The sequence below is a fragment of the Crocodylus porosus genome, unplaced genomic scaffold (genome assembly GCF_001723895.1).
Source record: "Crocodylus porosus isolate Cpor-Errol unplaced genomic scaffold, CroPor_comp1, whole genome shotgun sequence".
Taxonomy (NCBI): domain Eukaryota; kingdom Metazoa; phylum Chordata; order Crocodylia; family Crocodylidae; genus Crocodylus; species Crocodylus porosus.
Genome location: NW_017728911.1, coordinates 20452354 through 20473509, shown reverse-complemented (window position 1 = coordinate 20473509; position 21156 = coordinate 20452354). Strand labels below are relative to the sequence as shown.

The window sequence follows — 21156 nt, the reverse complement described above, 5'->3', positions numbered from 1 at the left end:
CGGCGCCAGGATGGTCCTCAAACTGGCCGTTGTGATCCAGGTGCTGGCACTGACCGTGGGCCGCGTTCACGGCTTCCCTAAGCCCGAGGGGGCCAGAGGTAGGTGGCTTCTCAGCCCATTGGCACTGGGATGGGACAACTTTTACGTGGAAACAGGAAGGAAAAGCAAAAACTTCTCTGTCTCCCTCTCAGTTCTTTTCTTTCTCCCTTTCTCTCTCTCTCTCTCAATTGGAGCTCAAGGGGTATTTCTCCACCCCTTGAGGAATGATCTGATCTTTTACTTTGAGCTAGGAGGTGAAAGAAGAGGGAGAGGCTTCTCTTCTGACCGCCCGGGTATCTGTTCTACAGCAATTTTCAAGTCTCTCTGACTATGGTCCTATTGTGGATGTAACAGATCTTTTAATCTCCTGGTTACAACAATCTGATTACCCTCTGGCTATTTTAGTCAAGCTCTTACACACGTTTTTAAAATGCATGTGTGGGTTTTCAGATCAGAGAGCACAGGGGAAGTCCAGCATGTGGTACCTTTCTGGCACATTTCTTCCCTGGGGGAAAAAAGGACAAACTATTTTTGTCCTCCTAATTTAAAGGGTTAGCCTTGTTTTTTTCCCCATGCCAGAGGTATTGGATTTGTTTTGTATGGATGTATAACGGACATCACTTTAAATGCAAGTGTTTAGGAAGAAGATGGTGATTTGTTTTAAATATTCTGCCTCTGTGTATGTGTGTATGTCTCCACAACTGAATGTATATATATCTATTTATTCTAGATAAAGCTATTCACAACAGACAATTAAGTGTAGAGAGACCTTTGGAGGAACAGGTAGGTAAAATGAAAATGATCAAAATATTCACTGAATTTATAAGTTAGTAAATGTTATTTTCTAAGCTTTCACTTCTCACACTGATGAGAATGTTAGTAGTTTAACAACCAGATTAACAAAGGGTATGTAAGGAAAATAAACATTGATGGGCTTTGGGCATGAAATGTCTTAGAGCTTCAATAATATCTAAGAAACAACATGTAGTTTTACCAACCTAAAAATATAGGTTGTTCTGTTGCCTCCAAAACAACACAAAGAAGCTTTTCCCACAGAATGTAATTGAAATCAGTGGAAGTTTGGGTTGAAGAAGGGAAGCAAAATCAACCTCCTACAATAAGTAGTGCTACAATAAATTGTAATTTTGCCAAGCCTGTCTGTGACTCCACGATGGAATACCACCAAACCAAACAAAAAAGCCCAAGAGCTTGATCCTGCACATCTTAATAAGGCAAATATCACCCAACTCCTAAATAAAGAGTGCGGTAAAACTTTTCCTAAAATAGTATGAAGAAAATACATTCTATTGTGTGAAGGTGAATAAAGAACATGTGATAAAATGCACTCATTCTTCCCGTTTTGGATTTGTTCTCATATACCAGATTGCTGAAGCTGAGACAGACAAGATCAGAAAAACAGTCTCAACAGGTAAACCATTTTCCCGCTAATTCTTCAAGTCTATACAGTAGCATACTGAGAGGTCTGAGACTACATGTCATGTGTGTATTAATACATTTTCCAGAAAATAAGCCAGAATTCAGAAATTATTCCTTTGCTGATGATTTGAACCTGCTACAGTCAGCAGCAGAAAAAGAAAGGAATGAAAAGGAGAGGGCATCAATTAGAAGCTCCCTATATGAGCAGCAACTGGCCCTTGATGATGCAGACTCCACCAAGAACCGCAGGCTCGTGGATGACTATGACTCCACTAAAAGTGGGCTGGATTATAAATTTCAAGGTATTTCAACTTTTCAGTAACATTTAGGTTGGATTTTTCATGCAAGGTATTGCAGTCATGAATCGTTCAATCACCTACCTAAAAATGGACCATTCTCATCACTGGACTGTAATTTTAATAACTGGTTTTTAGTTTAGAAACCTATTACCTAACATCTACTGCAACTTGGCACACAAGTATAGAGAAGCTTATGGTTAATGACACTTTTCACAGTCCACTTCCATGGATCCACTCCGAATATGTAATCTGTATATGTTTAGTAGAGCTGTCAGATTCAGGGGCAGGATGATACCATATCTTGTAAGCTACATTTTCAAATAAAAATACGTACATTTCAGTTACTGAAAAGAAAGTACACTCTAAATATTATTTTTATAGAATTAACTAATATACAGGGATTTTCCCATATATTGTCTTACTAGCACATTTGTTATTTATCACATAGTGCAAAATGAAAAATATTCAGATCCAAATTATGCTGGCTTTAATCACAGGCAAAATTCATTGCCTTCAGTGGGTATAGTGAGTCCCTGGAGTAAGGTGAGCTGGATTTGCCTTAAGGTATTATTTAATTATACCAAAGTATGCTGATCATGGTCATAATCAAAGTCTGCTTATCTTATTTACCTTCAGATTGATATAACTTGAGTGGACAAAGATTGCAAGATTAAATATTTAATTTGCTGAAAATCCAAAGAGGAAAAAAAAACAATATTTCCTATGTTCTCACCTGTTTTGTTCTAAGTCGTATGGTTAATATAAGCATCAGTAAGATGCATGTAAGCAGATTGAGGAGCAATGTAGCAGTATGACATTTAAATAATCTTTTATAAATAGCAAATGATTGTGCTTTGTCATTTTTGTTGTGTTTACAAGGAGAGACTTTTTTCAGAACAACCAGATGTGTATTTAGCACGTTGCACTGTTATTGGTATGATGTTTTACAAACATACAATATCAATGCACCCAATATTTGGGGGAAAATGTACCCAAATGTTTGGGGGGAAAATGAGTGGCTGAGCTGAAAGAAGATACAAACAGGTTTTTCTTAAAAGATATCTAAATCCAATGAAATAGAGATGGTCCTTATCCAGTTAAACTGTAATTCTTTTAGATGATCCAGATGGTCTCCATCAACTAGATGGCACTCCCTTAACTGCTGAAGATATTGTCCAGAAGATTGCCACAAGAATTTATGAAGAAAATGATAGAGGAGTATTTGATAAAATTGTCTCAAAGCTGCTAAATTTGGGTCTAGTAAGTTTCCTATTATCATTTAATTTAACTGTTCTGTTGTTTTGTTTTTTCTCCTTTATTCACTGGGATAAATGCAATACACCTAAAATTGACAAGTGAATGATACTGACTTGAAGCACAAAGAGTGAGAGTCAGGCTCTAGGTAACTTTCTCAACTCATTTGGGCCATTGCACATTGATCTTAACCTGCAATAACCTTGCTATTTGCATCCTGGGTTTTGCAACCAGAGATGGGAAGTAATAGTATTTTCTGATGTGGCAAAAGTCCACTGAGGATGAGAATGAAAGTGTCACACTCATATTTTTTTTTATTTCCCTTTTTGTTTTCAATTACTTCCTTTGTTTTATCAAGTATCTTGTCACTGTCATGACAACACTCTGGGCCACGACCCTCTAATGTGTAAGTCAACATAGCACCTTTGATTTCACTGGAAGCACAATGGCATACACCAGCAGAACCTAGCCTAAGTGTTTCTTAATGTTACCCATCAAAAAACTCAGTTTGATTCCAAATCTCCAGATATCACAGACTAGCGTATCTACTGCAATACCTACTCTTTTTTCCCCTCTTTTTTGTTTTTTTCTTAAATATGATCTTGCATGATGAACTCTTACAGATTTCAAAGGGAGATCTGTGTACAGCACCAACAAAATTGAGCCTACATTCAAGTAACAGAATTAACATAAGAATGAAAATGCATTGTCGTGAAGTTGTAAAAATTTAACTGTATTTTCAGTTTATATATGACTATATTCCACCATATGTAACCTATATAGGCCACAACCAGAGCCCATGATTTTAGGAACTACACAGCTATCTAGTCCTTTCTTCCACAGAAAAAGAAATCAAATCTAATTTGGCTGTATTCAACCATGAAGCAATTAAACAGGTTAGATAGCTGACTAACTAACTAATGGAAGACTGGTTTAAAAAATTCAGTATGTTTACAATTCAGAGTACATAGAGAAAATAATGTATATCAACAGATTACAGAGAGCCAGGCCTATACTCTGGAAGATGAAGTGGCTGAAGTTCTACAACAGTTAATTGCTAACGAAGCAAATGATGGTGAGAAGGAGTCAGAAGCTCTTGATTACCCTCCAAGCAGAACAGACAGTGATACAGAAGAAAAACAGGAGGAAAACATGGTAATTGTTCTTAGCTAATCATTTTGACTCACTAAATAGTATGAATAGCCCAATGCACTGTTCTGTGCTTCAGGGAATAATTAGTTCAGTCTGGAAACTGTAAGAATGTTTTTAAAGAAATGCCATCAAATAGAAATATGAGCAATATAGTACATAAAAGTTTATGCCAAGATTGCATATTGAAATAATGCTGTGAGAGACACTGATCTCCTTCCAATTTAGAGAAGTATTGGCTCAAGCCAGTACACAGCATAAGGTTATGATAATGTTTGCTGCTCTTCTAATCATGTCACCTGAAACAGAGGTATCAAACTCGTCTTCTGCCCTGGGCTGGGTATGTACTGTGGGGCTTCTTGGAGGCCGGATCCATCTCAGGGCATGGAGTGGTGGTAGTGGCGGCAGCTTCAGTTCCAACCCAATACATGAGATAGCAGTGGCATCAGCTCCAGCACCCACCACTGTTGGCACTGACGTATGTTTCATGCCAGGGCAGCAGCAACGGCTCTGGCATAGAGCATATGGCAGCAACAGCTGTGGCTCTGGGTCAAGCACAGGTCCTGGGGTAGTGGCAGCAGTGGGACCAATGGTCAAGGATCTAGGTCCCCAACAGTGGCAATGGGCAAAGCAGCTAGAGGCTGACCAGGGCTTTGTCAGTCCGTACTCCCCACCCTCCCCACTTTTCCACACCCACAAACTTCCGGTTGCCTGGTGAACCAGATACATTAGCTACATGGGCTGGAGCCAGCCCTTGGGCCGTATGTTTGACCCCTGATGTAAAGCAATGTTTTTCTAATCTCTTTCTATGAAGACCCCCAGCAATGCTGATCAAGATGGTTTTATTAATGGAGAATCTGATGATACTTTGGATAACGCATGGTCTTCCTCTAATGCCTTGGAAAGAAGAAATGAACTCCCTTCAGACAATAATTTTGAAGACCTTCAATATTTCCCAAACTTTTATGCACTGCTGAAAAGTCTTAATTCAGGTGAGCTCTATGTTTTCTCAGTAATGTGTTTTAGAGCAGTATTTAGCAAGGAAAGTAGAATCTAGTTGTGTGTTGAGGTTTTTCCATTTTTCTTTCTCAGCCTGAAATCTCTCCCACCTACTTCAAGGCCCCAAGTCTCAGGGACTTTTCCCTTAAGATAAGAAAGACTGGATGGAGCTCCTTTTGGATCCCATCCAGATCACCCCTAGTTCAGCTACAGTGCCTGCTGCAGAATGATGTCACAAACTCCACTCCCCAGGGACAAGGTGTATTACCTCTACAGACTTAACAGTTTGGGGCTATTAACCCAGGAGCCTCGAAATCTCTTTCTCTTTATCATTTCTCTAAGACGTAGAAAGAAAAATATGGCAAATTGTTTTCCCCAGAGATGTTGCCAGTAAGAGCCTTTTCTCCTGAGTTAAGGGAAATATGAAAGTGAATCAGGTCATATTGTCATCATCTGCACAGTGATGGTGCCAGTAAATTATACTTAGCATTCCTATCCTTTTCTCAAACCACAGACTCCTTTCTATATTGTGATGAAGGCCCTGAATCACATCTTCCTTCTCTGGTGTTATGCATTATTCTGTCCCAGTGCATTATCACCTAGATTGTGGCACCTACCCACAGCTGCTCTGTCAGTGCACATTGTCTCACGCCCACTCTCACACTCCTCAGCCAGCAACCATTCTTTCACTGTCACCAAAAAAGCCAACAACTTGGCAGATTCTTTCTTCTGAAGAAGTCTGGGTCCTTCCACCACCCATCCCCACAGGCAATGAGTAGGGACAGGAGCAGGAGTCAGAACCAAAGGTGATTTTTTTTTTCCCCCTTGTCCTTTCCAGAAGGCTTGCATTCTCCTATTTTGTCCTCCCCTTCCTCTTAGAAGCTTGGGCTGGGGGTTCTTCCTTCTCCCCTCTCTGTATTCACAAAGCAGAGAGTTCAACAGGTAAGCAAGCAAGTAGAACTGCGAATCAGTCTTTAGACATGTCTTAGTCTTGTCTCCTATTTCAGGCTCCTTCCCTGCCAACTAAGGCTGAGAAGATTCAAGTGACCCCTACCAATATGTGTGTAGATTTTCTGAGAGGCAGCTCCTCAGTTGTGCTGGGCTTTGAGCTAAGGCCAGAATAGTGTTGTCACCTTTCCTTGCCTACCAGTATGCCAATAATTTCTCACGTATCTCAGTGGTGGTGGATGAATTCTGTGCTCATGATGCAGAAAGACAGACAAGTTTATTGCAAAAACATGAGTGAATGAAGCAAAGAACAATGAGGAGAAGGTGGTGAGAAAAGTCAGGGCAGGAGAAGGGGATTTTTCGTGCCATACTGAATTTAACTCAAGGCAAGTACTTTTTTACCATGAAAATTGCAAGCATGATCTGAGAGAATGAGGAACCATTCCAGTACTGAAAGTGTAGACACCTCTCCAGTAGCTGAATCATATTTCTGTGGAAATCAATAAGCTTCATGACAAATTTTAAATGTCTCTATAAGAACCCATGGAGCTTATATGAGTTCCCATATACAAAGTGGCATTGCCATGTTGAATCTCTTTCTATAAAGTCTGCTTTTGAAAGCATATTCTTTTTCCTTATTATTCTGCCATGGCCAGTCCTGAAGCAGTCAGCACTCTGTCCCTCTACTTTTTCAAGTATTGACAAAAAAATTAGATACCTGGAGGCCAGACCTGTTTTCAGAAGTCAAGTAACAATTCCAGTGTATTAAATGTGTTAATATTGTGGCCACAACTTGTTGATTTTTAGCTTCCAGAACAGCTATTATTCTAAATATTTTAGTTAAGGCGTAATGAATGTCCTCCAAAATCTCTTTCTATTATGAGGTGTTCTGGCCACCAGATCTGCTATCCAGTTGTAGATAAAAGGTAGATAAAAGGTCCTCAGTGCAATTGCTACATGATTGCTTTTTAAGACCAGTAACAGATAGAAGTCTTCTGGACAGTTCAGACATAAGTATAATAAATTCTGCATGCAACTTCAGCTGATTGTTCCTAGGCCAGAGTCCTGCAGCCAGGGCCCACCAGCAGTGCACATTGCAGACATTCAAAAGCTTCCACTGCTACTCTCCATCTTGAAGAAAGATTCCCCTTATTCCATCTTCACCCTCCACTTGGAGTAGGATTTTCCATTAGAAAGGACTGCATGGCCATATTAGCCTTGGGCCACTGCCACATGGCTGGATTGAGCCCTGGCCAGACCTGCCCTGCACAGCTGGATCAAAGCCAGGTGATTGCTGTGCAGCTGGATTAAGTCCCAGATGCGCTCACCTCTCATAGCCAGGTCAGGGCCATGCTGTTGCCATGTGGCTGGCTCAGGTCCCTGATGGGTTGACCCTGCATGCCAGATCAGATCAACAAGCTGGATCCAGTCCACAGATAGACCTGGCACTACCCATCTGACCTGCAGGGTGAAAAGGTTGTGGTCTATAGTACTGCTTCTGTGAATGTGCTTGTTTGTGAACATGCAAGAATGACCGTTGGAATAAGAAGCCTATTGCTCACGTTGCTTTTTTTATTTTCATAGTTTCATAGCTGTTAGGGGCTGGAAGGGACCTTACAGATCATCAGATCCAGCCCGCTTGCATATAGGCAGGAAAAACTGCTAGGATCAAATGATCCCAGCAAGATGGGAATCAAAACATTTTTTAAAGATGGCCAGGGTGGATGACTGTACCAGTTCTTGGGGAAGCTTGTTCCAAATCCTCAACACTCAGCTTGTAAAGAAGTTTTTCCTTATGTCTAGCCTGAAGCGATCTTCAACCAACTTGTGCCCAATACTTCTTGTCTTTCCCTGGGACAGCCTTGGTGAATAGATGCTCCCCCTGATGTACACCTCAGATATACTTATAGGCTGCAACCAAGTCCCCTGTGAGTCTTCTCTTCTCCAGGCTGAACAATCCCAAGTCCCTCAGCTTCTCCTGATACATCTTGGTCTCCAGGCCTCTAATCATGCAGTGGCCCTCCTTGGACTCTCCTGAGCTTCTCTACATCCTTCCTGAAATGTGCTGCCTAGAACTGGATTCAGAACTCCAGCTGTGGCCTCACTAGGGCTGAGTAGAGAGGAAGAATGATATCCTTAGCCTTGCTCAAGATGCGTCAGTAGATGCATGCCAATGTTTGATTAGCTCTGCCAGCTTCAGCATTGCATTGGTGGTTCATGTTCATTTTAGTGTCTATCATGATACCCAAGTCTTGTTCAGATGTGGTGCTGGCAAACGTAGCACTGCCAAGCCTGTAAGCATGTTGTGGATTATTTCTCCCCAGATGGAGCACTTTGCATTTCTCTTTATTAATGACATCTGGTTGAGGTCTGCCCATCTTGCAAGCCTGTCCAGGTCAGCCTGTATTGCCAGCCTGTCTTTAAGTGTGACCACACCCCCCCATAGTTTGTTGTTGTCAGTGAACTTTGCTAGGTCACTTTTAATACCTGGATCCAAATTGTTGATGGACGTGTCGAAAAGCACTGGTCTGAATACTAAAACTTGAGGGATACCACTGGTTACCCTCCACCATGATGACTCAGTTCCATCAATCAATACTCTCTGGGTCCTACCACAGAGCCAGTTGCTTAGCTACCAAACCATAAAGTAGTCAAGGCCACATTTTCTCAATTTTTTCATGAGGGCTTTGTGGGAGACCAGGTCAAAGGACTTTTTGAAGTCCAGGTATATGACATCAACCTCATTTCCCCCATCCAGGTGGCAAGTAACCTGATCATAGAAGGAGATCTGGGGCTGATCTGGTATGACCTGCCCATAACAAAGCCATGTTGGCTATCCTTCAGAATACTGCCTTCTGCTAGCCTGTCTGTAATAGATTCTTTGATTATTTTCTCCAGGATTTTACCAGGGATTGAGGTCAAACTGATTGGCCTGTAAGTTCCCAGATCTTCCTTTTACTCCCCCATAGCTTGTTGTCATCAGCGAACTTTGCTACTTCGCTTTTAATACCTGGATTCAAATGCTAATGAACATATTGAAAAGCACTGATCTGAGTACTGACCCTTGGGGGATGCCACTGGTTACCCTCTGCCATGATGACTCAGTTCTGTCAATCAGTACCCTTTGGGTCCTACCACGGAGCCAGTTACCTAGCCACCAGAGCGTGAAGTAGTCGAGGCCACATTTTCCCAATTTGTCCATGAGGACATCATGGGAGACCAGGTCAAAGGCCCTTTTTCATCCTCTCTGGAATATAATTGTGGTTAAAAAGTTAAATATGGTGGATATGAGATCAGTAAACAAACTGAAATATATGCATTATTGACACTGAAGGTCTTAAAGGTAAGATGTTATGGTAAAAAATGCTCAGTCCTGGGTTATCAGAATCCTCCATTTTTTAAAAGGTGTTACAGTAGCGTAGAGATGAATGGGGTGGGGGAGAGCTGGCCTATGGGGGGCACCAGCCAGGCTCTCCAGGGATATTCAGTCCCCCACAGCACTTCCAGTTTCACTGCCAGCACTTCTGGTTTTGCCAACAACGTTTGCTACACCACTGTGGTGTTATTAAGTTGAGATACTTTATGGGCAGAACTAGAGCATTTGCTTCCCCATTAAAATTGAGTATTTTGAATGATGCAAGTTGTTGAAGATCTGTGTGTCCATACTAGATCAGTGACATCTCCCTCTAAACTGCCTGGCTGGTATGTAGAGTTCTACTCAGTTGTTCACTACCAAATCTCAACGGAAGTCATTCAGGTAACAGACTGCTGAGTGACTGTTTGAGTGGTAAGAGTGATATGGATTGAGCTACAAGTACTTAGTGGGATTAAATTATAGAGTTTTAATGATAGGTTTTCATTTCAGTTAAAGTATCTAGACGCTATTGCATGTAGTGCCATAAACTCTGTGCAACACCTCCTAGATTTTGGACTTCTTTTTGATCTGTTTGGTTTAAAGAATAATAATAAAAAAATTGTAGAGTAGATGTAAAGACTAGTGGCTCAAGTTCTTAGTAATATCTGGGTGTAACAGGAGTGCCACTTTCGAAGCCTCTCCGGATGCACGGCTCCGTCCTCCTGCAATGGGCCAATCGCCCGCCCACTCTCGCCTGCCATGACTTGATCTTACTTATAATTAATGATTACTTGGAATTAGCAGGAGGCTGCCCATTTTTGTGCACCTCGATGGCAGGGGGCACTGCCTGTGGCTCCTTTTCCTCCCCTGCACCGCAGCCCAAGCCTCGCAGATGGTGTCTGTATGATCTAACTTGGGCCATGTTATTATGTCTCCGCCCTTCGTCTGTCCTTGGGGCTCCACACCGTCCCGTCTCACTCTCGGGGCCCTCGCCGCCCCGTCTCACTCTCGGGGCTCATCGCTGCCCCCCAGCTCCGGGGCTCGTTGCTGCCCCCCAGCTCTGGGGCTGGGCCAATGCACCCTGCCCCTTCCTGGGGCTTCTCTCCATGCAGCCGCCCCACAGGGCTGGGGTCAATACCCCTCAACACCGCGCCACACCGGCACAAACAGCTATGCCTACCCGGCACCACTCACTGTACCCCACAGGGCACCAGGAACCCCCAGATTACTGGGGCGTTCCCGTGAGGCCTCCTCTCACCCCTACAGCCTCACCCAGTCCTCTGGTACCATACAAACAAACACAAACCATAAGCCAACCGGCTATAACACAAAACACAAAACCCCGAGCCACAACATAGCAGCTTGACCGTTCTGGTCAGGGTATACATCTCACCCTAGCAGAAAGCCCAGGGCTATTCCAGCCATCAGAGTTCTCCCCTTTGTTCTGGCTGAGTTCCTCCTCCCTCGGCAGCAGCCGGAGGGGAACTGCCCTCCTAGCCTTCTGCCTGGGCTGAAGAAGAGCTAAGCTCCGCCCCTTCCTGTTCCTAGATTTCCCCGGTTGCTAGGGCAACCAGCACCTGGGCAGTCCCGATGACTGGCAGCTGCGCTTCCCTCTCCCCAACACTAGGGGTCTCTCCCGAGCCGCTTCTGCTCCCAGTCACAGAGCGCCTGAGTGGCCTGCGACAGCGGGCAATTGATTTTAGTCTCTGCTTGAGAAAAACATAGAGTAGATATATCAATAAATGATAATATATGTATATCTAAACTGACATCAGTTCTCAGAGCTACTCACCAATGTTGAAATTCATCCATGCATAGGTGACTATTCCTATTTCAAGGGCCTAAGTGTTGCATAGTTCTTGTGTTAAACTGTTCCCTCAGGATACAAGTATGATTATCCCTGAAGATCCATCTTGAAGGAGTGGATCAATACCAGTAAATGTAACTAAACTAATAGACTATGAAGTGTTAAAATCATTTAACTCACTCTTTCCCAGGCTGACTATTTAGGGTCTTAACATGCAAGGTCAAGGAGAGCAGAGAATTGATGCCTAGCCAGGTGTCTGAGCTATCTTGCCAGTGCAGGCAGAGTGTCATATCCGTAATGCAACAGATGCTTTAATGACAAATAAGAAGACAGAGGTCAGAGGAGAGGGAAGTACGGTAGTCTGGAAGTCAGGAATCCTGGTCTCTATTCCCAGCTCTGCCACTGGTCTGCTGTTGGACCATTGGGAAGTCACTTCATTACTGTGTCTAAGACATGATCCTAATGCTCCTAGGGGACTTTGTTCTGAAGAACATCCCACTTGCTGCCCCTGCCACTGATACATGCTAAACCTGGAAATGAGGCTGTGGGACTGCCACTGGGGGCTTTCCCTGCCACCACTCATAAGCACTCCAGAGACCAAGATCTTACAAGAAGCAGCAGGGAAAGCTTCCCCTGAGCAGCTTCACTGCCTCATTTGGCACAAGTGAATGAGCAGGGACACGCTACAGAGCACTGGGCACAGGGTATAAAACCCTCATGCATAAATGGAGGAAATTATTCTTGCTCTACTTTGTAAAGTGTTTTGAGATCCTGATAAAAAGTTTTAGATAACAGTTTAGGCTCACATTTTTAAGGTGTTTGGGTATCAAAATCCTGATAAAATCAATGGAAATTAGGTACCTAAATATCTTAATTAAAAAAAGGCTGTTCTAAATGTCAAATATTATTACCATGTCAGTCCAAACCAAAAGTTTAATCCATGCTGCAGAGTCCACTGTGTCTCCTGGCAAGAGTACCTCATCCTTCCAAGTTGAATGTTGGGGAGGTGTGTTTGCTGAGCCCTCAGTTAAAAGCAAGGGTGTTTTGGTGATATCAGGTACTTTGTGCCTGAAACATTGTCTAACATCTCTCCCAGCTATACAGTACAGTTGGTCCAATAAAAGATACCATAAAAAAAACATTGCTTCTCATATATCCTGGACCACCGTTGCTACAAAAACACTCCAGCCTTACCTAAATTAAAACACAGATTGGGGCTTTAAAAGGTAATAAGGATAAGATATAGAGATAATGACATCTTTTAAGTGTGAGTATCTCTTCAGAAAAACCTCTAAGCTATGTGGCTCAAAGGTTTGTAAAGCCAGCAGCAGATAGGCCTGAATAGATTTCCTGAATATTTATGTCCACAATATCTATTATTATTATTTGATTTATACGGTACTTTTCCCAACAAAGACTTGGGTCAGCTTACAATAATAAAAACAGAATAACTTAAAAACAAGAGAGTGACACAAGGTCCCAAATGGTTTAAAGGGGAAGTAAAATATCAAGAGAGAGAAACCGCTAAACAACATCTCATCCTGGTTTTGTTTGGTGAATGCGTACCCAAATAGAAAGCTTCTTAAAATGAAGGAGCACAGCAGCTTTGAAAGTGCCATTCTCAGGGGAACAAACAACAGCTTCCTTCTCCACTAAGCCACCAACAACCTGTGACTTTATACATGAATTTAACACAAAGGGTTTTATGGGACACAATCTCTTGGAGTTCTGAGTGTAATTTGTTTTGTACCTTGATGCAGAGACAGAGGCAAAAGAAAAAGAAACCCTGATAACTATCATGAAGACACTGATTGATTTTGTGAAGATGATGGTTAAGTACGGAACAATCACACCAGAAGAAGGTGTTTCCTACCTTGGTGAGAGCACACACTTTATATGATAATATTATTCATCCTATGTTCTTCATCTACTAACAGTGATAATTATAATGTCATCTTGCTTGATTTTTTTTCAATCCTGTTTTAGGTTTGATCAATCAAAATGACAAAGCAGCATTCCATGTTTGGTCTTTTTAATAATGTGGAATTCCCTAATGTTTCATTATTTATGTCTTTTGAAATGAAGAGTTCCCTATCAGATGTATGTTTAGAGGATAATTCACCACTCTTTTAGTCCATTTTATAGTTCTGTTATTTCAATGGCCTTAAAACAGAATAAAACGAGTGATTTACTCCAGTAATAAACTGACAGATCAGCCCCATGCATTTTCCCACATACCAGCATGATTAGTCTGCCATTTACAAACACCTATAACAGAGATGGCCTAATATCTATCAAGTAAGACTACCAGCAGCTGTAGAGATTGTTGCATGGTGACATTAGGTCTTGCCTCAGAGGCTGTTAGCTCTTAGAGTTCCTTTCTGCTTGTCATGCAAACTTAATCATTGTTGTTATTTTCTTAAGTGAAAGCTTTAAATAAGCTAAACTTCCCTGCATACACTTCCCTTCTTTCACAATAAATAATCAAATTTACTGTAGCTGAGCAGCCGTGGCTAAAGGGGGGTCACTCCTCTGCATAAGCTCTCTGCAACTCTGTCATTTACTCAGCTATTCCTGACATGGTTTTATATATCAGGATGACCATTTGGTTTTAAAAAGCTGCTTGTTATTGTTGGCTGGAAGGTATTGTTGGCTGGGCGGGACCCACCTCGCCCAGGACCCACCCTCAGACCAACCACAACCTTTCCATTCGATAATAGGCAAATGTATTGATACACAGTGATAACAGAAAAGAAACAATGCATACAATCAAGCAATTCTATATATCTACCAAATCCTAGGGCTGTCATTAAAGTACATCTGGCCAGGACGCCATCTCTACTCTGAGGCTCTTTCTTAAGTGTCAGATGTTCCAGGGCTGTCAGCAATCTGGAGGTTGTGGGATGTAGGAGACGGTCATGTGCCCTCCATGGTGGCTTCAGGGACCCTTCCCAAGGAACAGGGAGGAAGAAAGGGACAAGACAAAGAGAGGGACCAATGAGGAGGGACAGGACAAAGGGAGGGACCCTTTGTTACTCTCAAGTCTCTGCTTTTGGTTTCTCCTTTCTTCCTGATGACTCCTGATAACTCTTCATCTTGTGGTCACATGTCCATGTAGCCTTCCAGGCCTTCTCCTAATTTGGTCTGTTTCCCCAAAAGTGGGACTTGGGGATGGGCCACTCTCGGGCTTTGTTCCTGCTGTCACTTTATCTCGTGTTATGGAACACTATGGTACCTATCTTCCTCTTTCCCAGGGTGTGTGTTCATTCATTGGCCTTGTTGTGTTAGACAATCTGTCTGCTTCCAGAGCCAGAGAAATTGTATGACTGAGAGACCTAAGCTCTTTAGAAATTAATTAACCCCTGCTGCCCATCTTGAACCCTTATAATGTGTATATATATACCTATAAGCCAATTCGCAGAATGCAAACCTTTAAATACCCTTTCTAAGCCAACAGTTATGGTGCCAGAACTGGTAATGACCTTTCATGGAGTCCGCAGCTGTAGAGGCCTGATAAATTGATCCTACTGTGAATGCACGATTTCATTATTCATACCCTGGCTACAGAAGGTTCCATAACTCATGATGTAAATACAAAACAGTTACTTTTCCACTCTAATTAATTTATATCCTTGGAAAAGCCTGGCCCTCCATTCTGTTGGTTTTTATGAGAGTCACGTTTTTGGACAACTTGGTTTGTTACTGTGTCTGTTAGTACACTGTCTCTGTGCATGTGTGAAAAGTGCTACATATAGTGATTGATTGTAAGCCTCAGGTTTCACTATTGTTCTCCCAAGTAGATATATTATGGGTAGAGCAGGCATTGCTTTTCTAAACAGTGTCATGACAAAATATGATGGGCTAAATATATCTCCTGATGGAACAACCATGAAGTCAGTGAAATTACGCTAGGGATGCATTTAGCCTATTAATATTTTGGACGTTTGTTCAAATTGGCTTTACTTTGTGTAAATAAATACTTCAGTCCTGGAAACAAATTGCCATGATGAGACAGTGCAGAGAGAACAGGAATTAAGTGAAGAATTTTTGCTTTTGATTTTTGCTTTTGATTTGGCTAGGATTTAAAATACATCTTGCAACTGATGATGTAGCCAGATTATGCTTTGCAAACCTGTGATTTATAGGAGAGAAATTTTTAGACTTGATTTTTGTAATCCATCAAAGCAACTTACTGTAGTGGAAAAGGCTCTTTCATAGGTCTCAAGTTGCTTCTGTGGTAATCTTTTTTTAGATTTACTGTTGAGAAATGACTTTAAATCTGACCTCCATATATTGAGCTAATAGTCTCAAGAGTTCAAGGATAGAAAACATATGAGTATATCAGCTCAATATAGTATCAGTAAACAAGGTAGCTTATTCATTGTTATTCTAAATGTTACAAATGCTTTTATTTTGATATATAATTGGATATCTGTATATCTGTGTGTGTGTAGGTGTATGTATATATACAAAGCCAGAAAAAAGAAAAATTGCCTTTATTTTTTTAAAAGAGCCAACATTAGCAAACAGCATGGAATTCCCTTGTTGCTTGGCGCAAGAGGAAAATACTTAGAGTATCTGGGCACACAGAACTAGGTTTGCCCTGTGTTACCAGAGCGTTAAGCTGCATACATTCTTTTTGTCTGCTTTCTGGTCGAAGCCATGTGGAAGCTGTATCCCTGAATTATATATTCAAAATAATAAATCATTTATTAAATCAGTCACAAGCTTTTGTGCCTCTCACATGGACATAGAGGCAGTACATTTGAATGCATATACTAGTAACAGCTGGTTTGGGATTTGAAACCACAGCATTATGTCATCATCACTGTATCCTACTTCAAGGGAAAATGTCTTGCTGCTGCAGTGAATGATGTTATTAGGTTTAGCCCTACGTGCACGGGATCTGTCTAAAACACAGTGCAGGGAAAACGCATATGTGTAAAATGAAAAGCAAAACTGATTGTTAAAAACATAAAACTATTAGTATATATTAAAAGACTCATAATGTGACAAATATAATCCATAGCATAGAAGCCAAGTAGCTAGAAACTGTATACGTATAAAAGCAGGAATGCACGCTGCACGTATAGAACATGTTTCAAAAAGCACAATTCTGGAAGCATTAAAGAGAGCCTGGAACAAACTGAGGTTAAATGTGCATTCATCCAAAACACATCCTACTAGGCAACTGCTGTTGGCAGAATACCAACTATCTCCCATCATTCTCTGCTCTTTAACTATTGATGCCCTCTTTTGACATGTTAGGGGGAAATTCTTGAGCAGAATGAAAGAGCTGTAATATGTTTCCAGAGAGACTCCTAGGAAACATTAGCATTTCCTTTTGGTGATTCCCCCTGACCTGTGAATATTGGAAGTTGTTTTAACAGAAATTTCTACAACCAAAAATGGGTATAAATGACATCAGGAGAAAAGGGTCAATTTGGTTCTATGTACGGCTTTGATGCCTAGGCTTAGTAAAATTCCTGGAAGCGTGCATATGTTTCTAATAGTAATCTCTGGCCCTTACAGGAGATCCACTTTCATTGGTTGGGGGAGAGAGTTTCTAAGTAGACAGATCTAGAATTTGGGATGAAAGGGGTGCATGGTTGCAAGGGGGCAAACAGCTATTCTGCACACTTGATATCCCTCAGCAGCTAATGAGCAAAAAAACTAGGGAGATAACTGCCCATCCCTGTACAAATACACCTTGTGAGAATTTAAGAGTAGTCTTTAGCTTTTGGACCTATGGTTTTCTATGAAAATGAACGGCAGATAAGTATCTAAGCTCTGTTTTGAAAATTGCAGTCATAGAATCCATCCAGTTCTGAACAGCACAAAAGTAGCAAGAGCCCTTCAAATTGGGGAAGCTGAGATATTTTGCACTGAATCAGACACATTGTTGATGATGTTCCTGCTTTGAACTTAAGTTTTCTAGTTAACACCTAGCAAATTGTGGATGTTCTGTGGAGATTAAAAGCCCGAATCCCGCAAGATGTCTGTGGGGGTGGGTGTATGCTTATCTTTTCAAGTCAGGGATAAAATTGGCACAAACTTAAGCAGAGGATCAGGAAAACACTGGAGTGTATACATATTAACTGTGTAGTCATTTTGCTAGAGGTGTTTGAATAGCATCATTTACATTTCCTTTCTCCTTCTTGTCCACTGAATAGACCTATGATGGAGTTTCTCTTTCTCTTTGGCAGCCTGTTGTCTCATGTGTGACGCATCTCTATATAATGACAGGCTAAATATATAGGAACATTTGGGCTGAACTATAGAAGCAAGGAGTTTAGTTGTCTGCTGAGCCAGTCTCCTCTCCAGTGTGCAGAATAGCTGTCCAGGTTTTCCCCTGATTATCACTCCAGCTAACTGTAAGGAGAAAGGGTATTTTCATATAGGAGACCTGTTGTGTTTTAAAGGGTTGCATTGATCTTTGGGTCCAAAGCTGATACAGATTTATTGGAGTTGGCTGTGAGGCTGGGATTTCCTTTCTTTTTGGTTGCCTGAGTGAGGATTTCTTTAGCATCCCACTGTCTCCCTAATTAAATTCTATTTGTATTTAGTGTACAAAAATCAGAGTTTTAATAAATACCAAGTGAAGAATCCACTTTGGAGCCTGAAATAGAGTGGTTCTCAAACATCTAGTTGTTTATGAATTATAATGATTTACCACACTGCAAATAAAATGCCTCAAATAATTAGAACCTTTATATTATACTGGAAAATATTTGAATTAATATTGCATCTTGGTGATATGTAGCACAGACAGTGTTTTAGGAGCAAATGGACAAGTTCTTAAAAGGTACCAGGACATATAGGATTTCCTGGTGGTGCTAAATGCTTAACTTGCACTCTTTGCAATATGAGTTGCATTTTACCTGCTGACATAGCATTAGTTGGGATAGGACAATAGCAAGAATATCCTCTCTGGCCTACTCTGGAGGGTAAATTACCCTGTGTGCCCAAAAGTGTAGGTTGAGTGTTGTGCTGTTTTCATGTATCATATTCCCTTCTAGTGGCTACTGTACAGCACATAAGAGCATACTACTGCAACCAATAATGGAGTTACTCCTTTAGCTCAAGAGATAGTGGTCCACAATTTGATGCTGGAGGTTTTGTGTTTCATTGCCGGTGATGATCTGGGTGGATCATTGCTTCTTCATGTACAAATTAAAACCCTCGTTATCTCCTTTTATGTACAATATGGCAGGGAGGATGGCACCAAAATGATGGATGATGGGAACAGAGAGCTACATGAAACATTTCCTTCCACCCCGTAGTCACCTGTTGCCCACCTGCACCAACAGTTTGTTGTGCATTGGACATGACCAAAGGAGTTGAATTGGCTGATGGAAAAAAAGTCAGGGACCCTATTACTCTAGGCCACAAAATCCTGAATTGGTCAAATTATGCTCCGTGGTCCTGGTCCAGAGAATGGGAAATGTCAGGGTGTATAAGGTAGAGACTGATAAAAGACAAAGGAAAAATTAGAAGGAGAGAGAGACTGAGAATGGGGATCCAAGAGGAGAATAGGAAAACAAGGTCTTATGTTTGGGCAGGTTGCCTCTTCTGTAATTCCATATATTTGGCTAGGGCCTGGGTGGCCAACTGGCTTTGACCAAACGCTTTGTCATCAGCGTGCTGCACAGTTACTCAAGCTTCAAAGAGGGAAAATAGAAATGTGACAAGGAGAAGAGATGAAAGCCATGCAGTGAGAAGGAAAATCTATTTGAATCTTTTCTGGATTAGCAGTCTCTGGTGAATTCACCTCCGAAACTGCTCTGAGTTAAGCAAGTAGCATACCATGGCGATTTAGGACTGATCATATAGAACTGTAACGTGCTCGGCCAGTTTGCATTCAAAGATTTCTTCAGTAGTTGGCCAGAGAGAGATAATAAATAATAAAGGCAAACCCATGTCATCACTATGCAGAGCACTTGAGTCAGAGCCACCTCCTTCCTTTGACTGTAAGCCAGAGCCACCTCTCACACCTCCTTCTTTTGAGTCTGAATCACTATCCAATTCTCTAGCTCTTCCACAGCTGAGTAGGAGATTGGTTGGAACTGGACATGAACAGATGTCTCCATGCATCTCTTCTTCCCCTTGTCACATGGGCACTTCAGAGACGGGTTCTAAACAAAGTGAGATGCCAGCAGTGGGTAGGTGGCTTGTAGGGAGGCATGTACCTTTCCTACAAGCCACTATCTGGAGGAATGCACCAAAAAGTTTTTTAATTAGTTTGGCCTTCCCTGCAACTATTACTTCACTGTAATGCCACCTTTGAGCCCAACTGCATTCCCTGCAGAAAATCTCATGGATAAAGGGAAGTTTCATTGAGTTTCACCTTCAAACAGGTGAAGGGTTGTGGAGCTGTCAAGCCCACAGCCCCTGGGGGAAGTGCCCAGTGATCCCACAGACTTTCTCTGTGCTGGTCTCAGCAACTTCCCAAATTCTTAGTTGTTGTGGTAGGTGTTTGTATCTGTATCTCCTGCTGGGAGCATAATATCCCCCCTAGCTCACTTTTGGTGGAGAACAGCTCCACATTGCCCAAATTCAGGCCAGAGCCCAGAAGATATGGCTGAGCAATGCATAGCCCATGCAGAGCTCATAAGACAGCCATGTTAAGCACTGGGCACAAATTTTTTCCCATTGAATCAATAGCAATAGTTCCATCAACTGCAATGGAAGAAGGATTGGCCCAAATGGAGAAACCAGGCTATTGTACAGACAAAGCAGCATCATGCTCTTTGCCATTAACTATGGCCTCTCACTTGCCAAGTGAATCTCCCCGATACAAGCTTCTTGATCTAGGAAGAGCAAGTGAAAGCATCATTCAGCCCATGCTGGTGGCTCCAGGAGATGACAGTGCCATGTGGAGCTTTTCCTTGCTCTTGGATACCCTTTTAGGGACTGACAGGTGCTGAAAAGGATGAGTGCAGAAGGCCATTAATGTACTGTGCTTCTATCTGGCACATGACTTTTTTTCTAGGAACTTTTTCCTGCTGCTACAGACTTGATTCATATACATTAAAATCTTTAATCATTTTTCCTGTTTACATTTCCTTTTGATGATTTCACTCGTTACACAATATTTTACCTGTCAACTGATGCACACTGCTACTAGTGGTAGTTATTTAATTTCAGATGGCTTTATACACCTTTACCGCTCACCTTTTTACATGAACCAGTGTGGCATTGATACCCTGCACTTTCTGAGGAGGATCTGGTTTGTAAGGCTCTCACAATACCAGTGCCTCAGGCCAGTGGAAATCAGGAGCACTGCAGACGTAATGGACCACATATAGAGGAGATATATGGGGTAGAGTAAGATGCATTTTGGTAGGTGAGTGCAAGTTCTGTGCAGACAGGAGGGATGTGGCAGCAAGGCGTAAGAAGGTATGAAATAAGGCAGGCGACCTTGAGAAAACCATTCTCTTGCACCTTGTTACACCCTCCTGCCAGTTATTTCTTTTCCTACAACTTTCACACTTCTGCCCTCGTAAGTGTTTATGTTACATGAGCTCTTCCCATCACATTCACTAGTCTTTAACTCATGCCGCCAATTCAGAGTTGATTAGATCTGATTCAAAAGAAAGGCAGTGGCAGTCACAGAAAAATAAGGAAGGCCCTTTGCAGCCAGCCAAATAATAGTGGTTACATTTAAAAAAGAGATTTGCCATTTATTATAGTGGATATAATGGGGTGCTCTAGGGTGATAGCGTAGAGAGGCCCAGGAAGGATGCAAGTCCCCCGACCGTTAGTTCAGACCTAGTTAAGGATTAGCTGGAGGGCTTAGATGTACCCAAGTCAGCGGGCCCGGATGACCTTCATCCGCGGGTGCTGAGGGAATTGGCTGGTGTCATTGC

At 41.9% G+C, this 21156-nt stretch overlaps 1 protein-coding gene across 2 annotated transcripts in view; it reads left to right on the top strand.

Moving 5' to 3' along the window:
* Positions 1 to 6: 6 nt before the first annotated feature.
* Positions 7 to 21156, top strand: part of SCG3 (secretogranin III) — a 54999-nt gene continuing 33849 nt past the window's right edge. Inside the window, exons 1-8 of one of the 2 annotated variants that reach the window (XM_019533580.1) lie at positions 7 to 98; positions 770 to 822; positions 1423 to 1468; positions 1563 to 1778; positions 2893 to 3035; positions 4023 to 4184; positions 4993 to 5170; positions 13048 to 13164. In XM_019533580.1, the coding sequence (XP_019389125.1) occupies positions 11 to 98; positions 770 to 822; positions 1423 to 1468; positions 1563 to 1778; positions 2893 to 3035; positions 4023 to 4184; positions 4993 to 5170; positions 13048 to 13164 (1003 nt within the window). In that variant the 5' untranslated portion in view covers positions 7 to 10. The remainder of the gene's footprint in view (positions 99 to 769; positions 823 to 1422; positions 1469 to 1562; positions 1779 to 2892; positions 3036 to 4022; positions 4185 to 4992; positions 5171 to 13047; positions 13165 to 21156) is intronic. The other variant, XM_019533581.1, reaches the window with a different exon arrangement.